Raw genomic sequence first — 13,799 nt, 5'->3', positions numbered from 1 at the left:
CATGTTTTGTTAATTTAGTAATACTACTTCTTTAATCCTGTGGTTGTTTTTGGTTTTGCTTTTAACTTCATTTTAAAATGTTATTCTAAGAAGGGGTTCATAGGTTTCACTAGAATACCAAAGGGTCCATGGCACAGTGAATGTCCTAGGTAAAAAGTGTCTGGATCCCTGTGACCCCACTCTGATTCCTAAGCCCCACAAGTCAAACTGGATCACTGAGATGTGAGGGATGATTATTTCAGCTCTTTGCCCATTGTAAACACTGTACAGCTGAAATCTAGCTTTGAACCACTGCAAGCAGACTCCACACAGTGAAGAGAAGGGTACTGGATGTCATGTGCTGGTAAATGGGGTCTCAAAAAAATAAATAAATGAAAGGACTCATGTAATGGCTGGTTCCAACCACTAATGTGATACCAGTGAACTCTGCAATAGGAAGGAATGTCCAGGGCAAGCTCTTGCCTGCCAGTGTAAGAGGGACCCTGGCCTACTCCTTGGATGGCTGTACTCCATGACAATTCCTTGGAAGGTGTCTTCCTATTGCCTTTTCTTGGCTTTAGGGGAGGGGATGGTTTTGAACCTTGAGAATAGTTACTTAAAGGTTTCCATTTAAACCATCGTGACTGACACTTTCATAATGAGTAAATAAAGCAGAATACCTTACATGCAGTAATTTGGAAATTCAACAAGCTGTTGAAAAGAATCTAATTAGTATTAATTACAATACTAGAGTGTCCCAACACATTATAATGCCATTGCTTCTGTAGTGGCATTGTGTTTAAACACTCAAACATTAATTAGTCTACAGAACAAATGTGTAAGATAGGTATTATTTGGCAGTATGTGAAAGCCAATTATTTACTCTGCAAAGGCTGATGCCGTTACTGATCGTAAAACAAATTGAAGAACTGGGAAATCTAGGAATCGCATTACATTTATTTTGTTATCTCATTCATGTCTCAGCTCCATTTATCTCCCTGAGCATTGCTACAGCCCCTGTTTTACATATAAGAAACTGAAGGTAGCCTGCCCACAGATACAATATCTATGGAGAATCCAATTTCAGATTCAGCAAGGCCTCAGAAGATTGTCATGCCTGTTCTTCAAATTTGAAAGCTCCAATAATTAGACTTCTGTACCTTGCTTCCCAAATATAAATTTTCCCTTTGTAATGGAAAAGTTACCTAGCAGCATAATTTTATTTAAAGTTAAAATGACCTGCAATACTGCTTGCATCATTTGAAAATTTCATAATATGTTTAGATGAATTTTAATGCCATTGAGCTACGGCCCCAACCACTGCCAATGTTCTTAGTAGGTCTAGGAGAGGAGCAGGGTAGCCTGCAGAGAACTCTGTGTAGGGGGAGCTGGTGAGGCACCAGGGCTGGTCTGGGACCAGCTCAGATGAGCAGGGGCAATTCAGAAATGAAGGGAAATTATGGATATTCTTTTAAAAAGGAAATTGTTAATATTGGTCATGTCCTCTTAACTATGGGGCCTACAGAGAGAAGTACCAATTGTCCTTGCATGCACTTCAGTCCCCAGCACCACACACACACACACAAATCCAGATCATTTAGGATCAAAACATGAAATCAAAGTTTTAATAAATGTTTCATCTTATACCAAGGGACAAATAACAGGTTTGGCTCACTTGAAGGGCTGAAAAGAGCTAAGACACTGCCTAAATCTGATCAAGTTGATACTGTTTTCCATTAAAGAAAAAAGCCGTGTGAATGGGCAATTTCTAGAAGAAAGACTTAGAATTTGCGGAATTATCCTGTTCCCTTTCTCTAAGACATTTACTTTCCAGGCACGTGGTAGGCATTCAATAAATGTTACTTTTACTATTGTTGTTATCATTCCTCAGAACAGGAGTTATTTGTAATTAAGAACTGACATCTCAGTTGATTTGCACCGGTCTTAGTCATACTCTAAAATTCTTATTTACTTTAAGTTTAAACAGTGCATTTCAATTATTGTTATTCATTTAATTCCCTCCAGCATAACCATTTTAAATATTTATACTCAGATATTACACATATGCCATGTTGCTAATAAAATTTATCCTTATTCTAACTCTAAGCCTGTGTCTGCATTGCTTGGGCAATTATTCAGACATATCTATCTAACACATGCAGCATGACTTACGTAGGAAATAATTCCTTAAGCAAACACATGCAGTCCAAATTTGGAAAACCTCTGAATTCTTTTGGGCTAATCATAGAAATTGGTACTTGTCTCTGTGAGCCCCATAGTTAAGGGGACATGACCACTATTAACAATTTCCTTTTTAAAAAGAACATCCATAATTTCCCTTCATCTTTGAATTGTCCCTGCTCATCTGTGCTGGTCCGAGACCAGCCCTAGTGCCTCACCAGCTCCCCTTACACAGAGTTCTCTGCAGGCTACCCTGCTCCTCTCCTAGACCTACTAAGAACATTGGCAGTGGCTGGGGCCGTAGCTCAGTGGCAGAGCACTTGCCTAGCTGTGTGTGAGGTGCTGGGTTCAATCCTTAGCATCACATAAAAATAAACAAAATAAAGACATGCTGTCCATCTACAACTACAAAGACAAAATTGAAAAAAGAAAAGAACACTAGTAGCAGGTCAGCACAGCTATCCTCTCTCGAGATGTCCCAACCAGCTACGAAACACAAAAGTTGTGATGTTCTTCCTTAAGACTAGTATTAGTATTGGTATTAATTTAAAAAAAAAAGTATTCTTCTATCTTTCATTTCTCTTCTGTACTTTAACAGATGGAATATATTTGTAATTACTGCCTTATCATCCTTGTCTGCTAAATTTATCATGCCTGTAATTCCTAACTCCGTTCTATTGGTGTGTTTATTTTTTCTTGTAGTTATAGCTATTTTCCTGTATTTTTCACTTGCATAGTCATTTTCAATTAGATGCTGGACATTGTCCATTTTGCATTGTTGGAAATTCATTTTGTTGTATTCCTATAAAGATTTGGGCTTTGTTTACTCTTTCAATAAAGTTATTTGGGATTGGTTTGGTTCTTTTGAGGTTTTCTTTTAATTTTTTATTAGAGCAGGTCCAGAGCAGCCTTGTAGTCTAGGGTTAATTTCTGCTCACTACTGAAGACTCTGCCCAATGTCTTTCTATTTTGGATGATGGAAGCATGAACTATTCCCAACTCTGAGTTCCAAGAATTATTTGTCCCTATAAACCCAAAGACACATGATCTTTGTTCCAGAACATGCTCTTATATTATTTATTTCATAATTTTCTTCCTTATCTTTATTCTTTAGTCAGACATTAAAATTTTTGGATTGACTCTTGGATTTTCTTTTTAAATATTGCCTTTTCTATTTTTCCTCTTCTTTCTTTCTTTCTTTCTTTCTTTTTTCTTTCTTTGCTACTAGAGAGGGAACCCAGGGAAACTCTACCACCAAGCTATATCCTTATCCCTTTTTTATTTCTAATTTTTAAGACAGGGTCTCACTAATTTGTTCAGACTGGCCCCAAACTTGCATTGCTCCTGCCTCAGCCTCCAGCGTCACTAGAATAACAAGCATGCGCTACCATACCTGGCCATTTTCTATCTTTTTTTCTATTTTCTATATATTTTCTGAAATGTTTTTCAACTTTATTTTGTAAAGTACCAAGTGGATTTTTAAATTTCTGAGCATCAGATTTTTAATTTGCAAGAGCTCTTTCATATCATATCATCACATCCTGAACCTGTTTTACAACTCAACAGTTTTTTTATTGTGTAAGAAATCCATTGTAGATTTTAAATCTTTTTCTCCTTTCATTCATTCATTAAACTAACATTTACTCGTCAGAAACCACGTCCTTCCCTTTGTTCTTCACAGAGAGAGCAACTTATGATCCTCCTGAACACTCTCACATGTATCTCATCTTTCTACTCTACCAACAGTTTTCTATTTTAATTCCCTTTTTTATTCCCCCTGTGACATTTATCAAAATTTGTAATGTTGCTTACCTACCCTGGAGCCATTCATGCTTCTTATAACTGAACCTGATTTTGTTCAGGTGTCCATGATCCATAGCCATGTGCTTCAGGAAAGTGGCTCCCCGTCTCATTTGAGGGGCAAATTTTGATTGGTCTAACAAATCATGATAATTCCATACTCTTGCCAGCAATGGCTTAGGAAGACATTTGTGCTTAATTCTGATCAGTGGGATGTCAGGGAAGTCTGCTAGCAAGGCATCTGGCAAAGATTTTTTTCCTTTCTTTCTTTTACAGAGAGACTTAAAGATTGGATCATTTTTGGAGCCAGGTATGGTGGTGTATGCCTAAAATCCCAGCGACCTGGGAGATTGAGACAGAGGATAGCAAGTTCAAGACCAACCTTAGCAATTTATCGAGGTCCTAAGGACTTAGCAAGATCTCATCTTAAACTAAAACATGAACAAAGGGCCAGGACTGGGTGTGGTGACACGAGCCTATAATCCCAATAGCTCAGGAGGCTGAGGCAGGAGGATCACAAATTCAAAGCCAGCCTCAGCAACTTGGCAAGGCCCTAAGCAACTTAGCAAGGCTCTGTCTCAAAAATAAAATATATAAAAAAGGGCTGGGGATGTGGCTCAGTGTTTGAGTGACCCCGGGTTCAATCCCTAGTATCAAAAAAAATTATTTTTTATTCCTCAGTGAATTAATGAGTCCTGGCAATGAGCATCCATAGCTGCTAACATCAAAAGGAGAGACAACTGGCTGGGGCTGGGGCTCTGGCTCTGTGGTTCAGCACTTGCCTAGCACAAGTGAGGCACTGGGTTCGATCCTCAGCACCACATACAAAGATGTTGTGTCCGCCGAGAACTAAAAAATAAATATTAAAAAAAAAAAAATCTCACCATCTCTCTATTTGTAGAAAATACAGGAGAAATGTGTGGAACTGCACCAGGAGCAAACTCTTCATTGTGGAAAACCACATGTCAAACAGCCCAGCTCCTTCAACAATATATATATATTGAGATACTTGAAAGATATGTTTTTTAAGAGCATAAGACTACAGTTTTAGAAATGCATGGTTGAGTTTTGATAAAGCCATAAGGAAAATCTGAGAAAGTCATTATCATAAATCTAGGATGAGTGGTCTGTGACTGAGGTGGCCCCTAAATCGCCATTCCTCCTGGTACTCTTGCCTATGTATAGTTCCATCCCCTGGAATCTGGGCTGGTTCTGAGACTTGCATTACCCAACATAAGATGGCAGAGTGATGTCGTGCCTCTACAGACCCAGGCCATAAGAAGTCCTAGCACCTTCCAGAAGCTTTGGTGTTCTTGCAAACCCCGATCCACTATTTTAAAAGTCTGATAATCTACTGGATCAACCATGTAGGAAGGCTACCTGTACAGAAAGAAAGCCTTCCCAGCTAAGTCCAGCCACCAGATGATCTGCCACTGAGTCAGGAAGGACCACAAGCAAAAATAAGAAGTAGAACCACACAATTGGACCTAGTCCAGACAGCAGAACTGTGAACAAATAAATACGCTATTAGAGCCGGTATCTTTAAAATAGTCTGCTGCACAGCAGACTATGGCAAATAATGGCTATTTTTAGAGAGACAAGGGGGACGAGAACTGGGATGGGACACATGGAGGTTTCAGCAATGGCTTCTTTTTTTTAGTGGGAGTGGTATCAGGGATTGAACTCGGGGGCACTTGACCACTGAGCCACATTCCCAGCCCCATTTGGGGTTTTATTTAGAGACAGGGTCTCACTGAGTTGCTGAGCACCTCGCTTTTGCTGAGGCTGGTTTTGAACTCGCAATCCTCCTGCCTCAGCCTCCAGAGCCACTGGGATTACAGGCGTGCACCACCATGCCCAGCTGTAGAGGGTCTTTCTATCTCTTGACCTGAGTAATGTCTGCATGGATATTTGTCTTATATGATTCACTAAGCTATGCATCTTTTTTGTGTGGTTTTCTGATCCTATGCTTTATTTTAAAATAAGAATAGTTTTTAAAAAGGAATAAAAAAAATATCCACATGGTTTGGCATAGAGACACTTACTCTTCTTCCAAAATTCCTTCAGAATGGGCTTAAAAAAAAAAAATCACTTCTGGGCTCCTAGCAAAAACCATTCATTTGTTCTAATCCTATAGACATATTCCATACAACATCAAGCATAGAAATATGAGCTTTTTTGGGTCTTAGACCTTGCAATTTGTGAAACTGAATAAATTGCTTTCATATCTCTGAACCTTTTATTCTCTCCTCCAAGTGAGAAAAACACACAGTACCAAAAAAAGGGGTACTTTTAAAAGCTGGCTTGCATTTTCTTACTGGCAACAATTTGCTAGTCTCTTTTTAAAACGAATTTTCCAGTTTCAAAGGACAAAAATCTGCATTGCATTTGGGGTTTTGTTTGGTTGTGTGAGTGCATTTTAGTTTGAAACTTAGAACTTCAGCCTTCGTATCCTATAATTTAAGAAAGTGCTTTAAACTACTGTAGCAGATGGAGTGTGCTTTTATTCTTTCCATCATCCTTTATCTTCATTTCCCATTTCATGATGCAAATTGTTATACGGACTTTGCTCCTTAGAGTGATGTTACCTAGCTTTACTAAGAAAAAAAATTAAAATTTCCAATTAAAAGATCAGAATTCTATTATTGTAATTTATACAGCATATTTTATAAAACTTCATAGTACACTTATTTTAATTAAATTAGAAACTATTATTACAAATTGCACCCCTGCTGTTGTACTTTCTACCTGTGAATCCAGTTCAGACTTTCCCAAAGATTACAGTAAGACTACAGTCAGTTCAGGAGTCCACAGCAAAAATAAAGTAACATAAATTACTATTATCCCCTTAGTAGTTTTGATTACTACAGCACCCGTCATGGTGTGGTCCCTTGCAGTCAGTTTGCAGTGGAATGAGGTGCTCCATCAAGAACAGGTCTTGATTCAGCATCAGACCCCATGGGGCTCACCAAAGGCTGTATTAGAATTCACAGAGACCAGGTCACTGTTTCCTCCACAAGGACAGGAGAAAATGTTCATTTGTCTTAATCTGCCGTCTTTACTTCCTTTTTGATTCAATCCAAAAAAAACCCTCTCCATTCACAAAATCTTTTATGGTTTTCCAACATTCAATTTGGTGCTTTCTAAAGAGTATTCCTTCCCAAAATCTTGGTTTCCATTCATGAAGACTGAAGGAAGTAGAAGGTAATAGCTGACCCTGGAAATTCCCAGTCTGCAGCAGTGTTCCTGATTCAAAACTCCTAGTAGTTTCAGCAGTAGTTTGGGATGCTTGAAGACATTTTTAAAATCAGAATATATTCTGTTTTTAAAATGGGGATACAGCTCAGTTGGGAGAGTGCCTGACTCACATGCACAAGGGCCTGGGTTCAATCCCCAGAACTACACACACACACACACACACACACACACATATCAGAGTATAAAGTAATATACTGGACCCTCTCCCTCCTCTTTCCCCTACCCAGCCCCCTAACTCTCACCAGAAGAGCTGTAATTCCTTGCTTCTCAGAAGAGTCCACTCATTTCTATAAATTAGAACCTAAGACAAATACTAATGGTAGAATCATTATTTGCTTTCTACTTTCTTTGGATTAATTTTTCTTAAAAGAGAAAATAGGATGGTATTTAGTACACTGGCTACAATACTTTTGACCACAAAGAACAGATAAAGTTTGTCTCTGGATAAGAGTAATAACACAAATAACACTGGCTTAAATAAGATAGAGACTTCTCTCTCTCTTATTAGGGTCCAGGGGTAGGTACTCCAGAACTCATTATGGGGGTTCTACCGTGTGAACGCCACAGGAGCCTGGGCCCCTTTTGTGCAGTTACTCCACTCTGCACAAACTCCTTAAAAAGTTGCTTCATGATCCAAGATGGCTATGTAGCCACGTTCACAATCCAGCCGGTATGGGGGGACAGGACAAAGGACACCCCACTCTTCCTTTTTAATGTCAACTTTTTGGAAATAGCATACAACCTTTTTGCTTATAATCCACCAGCCAAAACTCAGTTACAAAGGAAGCTAGTTTATTCTGGGGCTCATGCGGTCAGCTAAAATGCGGAGATTCTATTATAGAAGATGGCAGGAGAGAATGATACTGGAAGATAACTAACAATCTTTACTTCCCCAACTCCATAGTTTGACATTTCATTTACAGGAAAGACCTAGGGTAGGAAAAGCAGGTGATGAGCAAAGCATGTCATAGCTTCCCTTTGAGAAGCTCCCTCAGGAGGAGGGGAGGGACATGGAAATACTGGGGAATGATATTGACCAAATTATATTGTTATGTTGTGTGCGTGTACAAATATGGAAAAATGAATCCCACCATTATGTAAAACTATAATGTGCCAATAAAAAAATAAAAAATAAATTAAAATAATATTTTGGCTAACAACAACAATAATGGAAAAAAAAAAAAGCAAGAGGAGCTCCCTCCACTTTGCAGAGCTCCAAGTATTACCTTTGTCCAGTAATGCCTTTGTCTTTAGGCTAGCTCCCTCTTTTCTTCAAGAAAAAAGAGCAACTCATACATCTCATTCAAGTGCAATGAAATCCAAACCAATCAGCACCACCCTACCGGGGCCATACATGAGGATAGGCTCTCCAAAACAGTGCCAAATGGGACTCTGTTAGGAAGAGGAATGGGGAAAGGAAGCTGGGTTGGCATCCCACAAGGACTACCATACTCCATATCCTAACGTTTCCATCACAGCCTACTGCCATTGCTACTAGCCAGGTAACTTGGACTCCACGGTGACCATCAAAAGGATTAGCTCGATAAACCAGACCAGTTCTTACACCCATCTCCCATCAGCAAATTATGCAGAAGAAGTAGTAAAAGTGTGACCTAGAGCTACGCACTTGCATTGGGTAGACTGCAAATGGGTACGGCTCTCCGTCCTGTACATTGCCAGTGAGACTCCACCTCAGATACTTATCAGCATAAAGCCACCAACACGGGTGTCAATATGGGAGCACTCCCCTGAGAGAAACGTGTGCTGCCTTAAGCTGAAACTCAATTCTGACTTTATAAACATCAGATGGTTGATGAGCATTTCCAAATAAACCCCGGGGCCCTTTACAGACTGTCACTGACAGTGGAGTAGTGAATTAAAGAGGGGGAAAAAAAACAAAAAGATTTTCCTAACTATTGGCTGCCAGCAGGCCTAGAAGCCCCCCCACCAGCACTCCCCCCAGCACCTGTGTGTCCCCATTCTCAGCCACAGCACTGATTTTCCATTACTTTCATGATCTTCTACAGGACTCCTTACATGGGAGAGTTTCAGGTTTGTTTTCTTTTTAATTCATTAAAAATTCAATAGTGACTTTTAAGAGGAAATAAAATCATTGCTTTAAACAGGAAAACACATTGTACTTTGGGAACTTGTGTTTTCGTTTTGTTTTGTTCCTGGTTTTTTGTTTGTTTGCTTGCTTTGTTTTGTTTTTAGCTAAAGTTCAATATTAGCCATGTCAAAAGTTTTTGGTTTTGTTTTTTTTTTAGAGAGAGAATTTTTTAGTATTTATTTTTCAGTTGTAGTTGGACACAATATCTATCTATCTTTATTTATTTATTTATTTATTTATTTTATATGTGGTGTTGGAGATCGAACCCAAGGCCTCACCTGTGCTAGGCGAGCGCTCTACCACTGAGTCACAACCCCAGCCCAAAAGTTTTGAAAGGAAAAAAAATATGGCATAAAAAGAAAAAGACACCTTAAATTGACCATTAATGCCTGGAGTTTTGTTCCTCACAAAAGGAAAATCCTTGTAGATTAGTGCCAAAAGCATCACTAAAGGCTAAGTGATGACACTGAAGACAAGTTGGTCTCGGTATTATTTATTAACAGAAACACTGTATCATGGGAAATTACTGAAAGTCCTCTAGAAACCACACTAAAATTTAGTCCATTTTAAGAAACATGGGTGTTGTCATCTTCAAAACTGACACTTTCACAAATGAAGTAACTTCTTAATGCATCTCATATCTCTTTACCTAGAGACTGACTAAATCCAAATAAATGATGTGTTTTCAAAACAGCCACATGACACAGAACACAGTGAACACAAAGTTTTAAGGCAAACAATAAACTGCAGCTGTTAAAGGACTTGTGTGAGAGGAAACACACGGATTGACTCATTAGCATACTGGAAGTACAGATGCTTAAAATACATACGAAATAAAGTTAACAAAACTCAAAAAAATATATGGACTAGTCATTCCCCATATTAACAAAATGTTTCAGGCTTGAAAAAAAAACTTATTGTCTGGGCTACAGGAGCTTTCAAATTCATATTTCACTGGTGGCTTCTTTATGAGAAACAGTTCATAAAACTGTATTTAAACTTTGCAGTCATACCTACCATTGTTTGCCTACAACTAAATCAAAGCTTGAGAATGTTTATAGGCTAAGGGATGGGCGAAGGGTAAAGACAGGGTCATGGTTTTGTTCAGGGACTGGAGGCTTCAAAACCACCAAGAACTCCCAGCCCCGTGATCTGCATTTGCTCACGCAAGAACAATTCACAACACAGTGCATTTTTCCAAGGTTCTTTTCTTTTTTGGCAAGACTAGTGTTCTCACATGAAGCCATGTCTCATTTTATCTGGAGGTATTCTAACTTTAACTCTTTTCTCCCCTCCTCTATGACACATACCTTGAAAGTCCCTCCCAAAAAGAGAAAGAAGAGACAAAATTGAACCAGGCTATCGCAGAATCTGCTACAATTTTACTCATCCAAATGCATCCATTACAAGTCCTTCAAATGTACCCTGTACTTTTGTATGTGTAATAATTTATTTCAGAATAAAGAAGAAAATATTTCTTATATGAGTGCAATACCTGCATCAGTCACAATAGCTCTCATGACCTTGAAGTCTTCAAGCAAGTTTATCTTCATATTGCTGAATTTCAGATGATTACTATCATTGCTTTGTTTCAACTTCAGGTGCTTTGAAACTTTCCAGTGAAACAAAGTCTTACAAAGGCCATAAATTTAATGTTGCTAAGAACCAAATACAAGTCCTTCTTTACTGTTCTGCTGCACCTTTCTGCCCCACCCACCGGTGAAAACAAGCAAACTGCCAAACTTTCCAGGCCGGCTTAGTTTAACTAAACAAAACATCCATCTTTTGCCCCTTTTAATAAACAACAGCAAAGGGATATGTGATCACCTTTTCTTGCCTAACAGTACAGATTGTTGATGATCTTCTACCTTCAAAAGCACCAGAGCAAGAATCTGGAAAATCAATTACAGTACACTGCCCTTCGAGTGCCCTGATCTGATATCCTTTTAAAGTGATTTTAAATGTTGTGGCCACAGAAAACAAATATGGAATAAGAACACCAAATAAAGACCGGGTGCAATGGCACAGGCCTGTAATCCCAGCAGCTCAGGAGGCAGAGACAGGAGGATCGCAAGTTCAAAGCCAGTCTCAGCAGAAAGCGAGGCACTAAGCAACTCAGTGAGACCCTGTCTCTACATAAAATACAAAATAGGGCTGGGGGTGTGGCTCAGTGGTGGAGTGCCCCTGAGTTCAATCCCTGATACCAAAACAAAACAAAACCACCAAATAAGTGTCTAGGGCCAGAAAGAGGTATTGGGAAGAATTAAGGTAAAATTTAAGGGTTTAATACCTAGGTATTAAAAGAATTTCTGAAGCCAGGAAATACACCTCTCTCACCACCCCCTCCACACACACAGAGACTCCTAAATTTACAAGATCACGAAACTAGGTAATGGTTGAGGGCAAGGGTGGGCTGGGGGCGGCGGGGGCCAGACCAAATACATCAGGAGATAAAGGCTCATCATCACTTCCTGCCGTTTCAGTTCAGTTTGGTTTTTGGTTTCTTCTGCCTCTTTCACTTTACCGAGTCACTTTATCTCTGACCATCTCCCCAAATGAGCTTCTCTCCATCTGTAACTTTAGCAACTCTTACAAAACATGCCAGGGTTCCTCATTTGCTTTCCCCCCGTCTCTGGGGAGGGAAGGGAACCATGCAACCTGGGAACATAATGACATGGTCTTTTCTGCTTCTGATGAAATGATCCTGCAAGCGACAATGAAGTCCAAGTGAAGCCGTGGCCGAGGCTGCATTTTACAAAACCCAGCCAACATCACACAGAGGGAAATTCTGCTTCACAGGCCGGGAATCCCCAGGGAAACCTCTAACAGCCAGGGATATCCCCGCTCTTTTCTTTGCGGCCAAGTTCAGAACTAAATCCAGCTCCAGGTACCAGAAGGCCAGATGTTTCCGGGAGGGGACCGAAATGACCCCCGGGCGGGCGGGAGGAGCGGAGGAGTCGTCATCCCCTCCTTGCATCCTGCACCTGCCCCTCTCCCCAGCGTCTGCAGGTGCTTCCCAGACGGTGACCATCCAGGTCCCCACCCCGGCGGGTGCGCTCTGCAAGCTGCGCTCCTGCCTATAATAGGAAACCTGGCGTGGCGCAGGTGGGCCCCCGGGACCCCGCTGGCCCCGGCTTGCCCTTGCACCCTGGGGCGGGTGCCCAGCGACCACCCTGGCCCCGGGACCCCGGCGATCGGTCGTACCTCTAATGTAGGCGCACTTGCCCTCGTCCAGCTGGCTGGAGGCCGAGCCGCCCATGGTGGCTGTGTCGGGCGTGCAGAGCGCAGCAACTTCCCAGCCCGAGTCCCGGACAGGACTGGCCGCTCAGGACCGCGCGCGCTGCTCGCTCCTGGAGGTTGATGCGACCGGGAACCCGGCTCCGTAATTAAGGGCAAACTTCCTCCAAGAGGCGTCGCCTTCTAGGGCGCCTCCTCCCGGTCCGCGTCCTCTGAGGATCTGTGGGCTGGCCTCGGCCTGTCTACCCGCCCTCGCCTCACTTCCCAGCCCCCAGGGGCTGTCTAACCCCCAAGGACTGCCCGCTCCTACTCATTGCCGACTTTCGCTTGTTTTCACCAGTTTGGGGGCAGCCCAGAGTCGTCTTGGAGGAAGTGGACCATTTCCCAGTTGACTGTAGTGCTCCCTGATCTGGAACCTTCCCCACTCACCTGGAACCAGGTGGAGGCAAGATTCCCTTGCTTTCACCCTTCTTGTTGAAGCACCGGTTCTCAAGACCCACCTGAGATCCTCTGCAGCCCCCTAAACACATGCACACACTTCAGTCTAATAAAAACTCTGGAAGTGGGACTCCAGGATCTGTTCCAAGGGAGCATGTGCGGTGGTCCACGCCTGAAATCCCACGCACTCAGGAGGCCGAGGCAGGAGAACCGCAGATTTAAGGTTCAACTTGGATAACATAATTGGCCCTGCCTCAAAATAAAAGAAGGGGCTGGGGGTGTAGCTCCGTGGTGGGGGTGTAGGCCCTCCGGGGAATTCCCATGCACACTAAGATATGGGAACCAGTAGAGGATCTCTTCCTGCAGCCAAGAAGTTGGGCCAAGGAGAGAGTGAGAAATAATGTTAAAACCTAAGGAAGAACTAAGGCTGAGTCTTATACTCCCAGCCCTAAGACTCTATGGAAGATTAGAGAGAAGACCTTCAGGTTGGTCCTCTCCTTATCAAACTGGAAGTAGATCATTAGAAAGGACCCTTGTTCTTTTCCCACAACTGCTGTTTGACTTGGCAGTCTCTCCCAAATAAGATCAGCCTGGGCAGAGGGGTCACCAGGATTTCATCCTATACTTAGTAGTCAGATGTTTAGCAACTCCTGTTGACTTAACCTCAAGGTCAAATGGTCTCTATACACCACAACCAAGCCTGAGAAGGACTTTGAGGGCTCCCCACCGCAGCCTCTGAAGTTAATCAACAAGCACAAATATTTCTCACACCTTGCACCCAATCTCTTATGCCCCA

At 41.5% G+C, this 13,799-nt stretch overlaps 1 protein-coding gene across 1 annotated transcript in view; it reads right to left on the bottom strand.

Annotated features, from left to right (window-relative positions):
- Positions 1-12,751, bottom strand: part of Niban1 (niban apoptosis regulator 1) — a 140,679-nt gene extending 127,928 nt beyond the window's left edge. The window contains exon 1 of the mRNA XM_046462697.2: positions 12,533-12,751. Coding sequence (XP_046318653.1) covers positions 12,533-12,587 — 55 coding nt within the window. The 5' untranslated portion in view covers positions 12,588-12,751. The remainder of the gene's footprint in view (positions 1-12,532) is intronic.
- Between the last annotated feature and the right edge of the window lie 1,048 nt (positions 12,752-13,799).

The sequence above is a fragment of the Marmota monax genome, unplaced genomic scaffold (assembly GCF_021218885.2).
Source record: "Marmota monax isolate L192 unplaced genomic scaffold, Marmota_monax_Labrador192_F-V1.1 WCK01_AAM20220418_F8-fsc00250, whole genome shotgun sequence".
Classification (NCBI taxonomy): Eukaryota; Metazoa; Chordata; class Mammalia; order Rodentia; family Sciuridae; genus Marmota; species Marmota monax.
The sequence above is the reverse complement of the archived record's forward strand: the minus strand, read 5'-3'. Positions and strand labels throughout refer to the sequence as shown.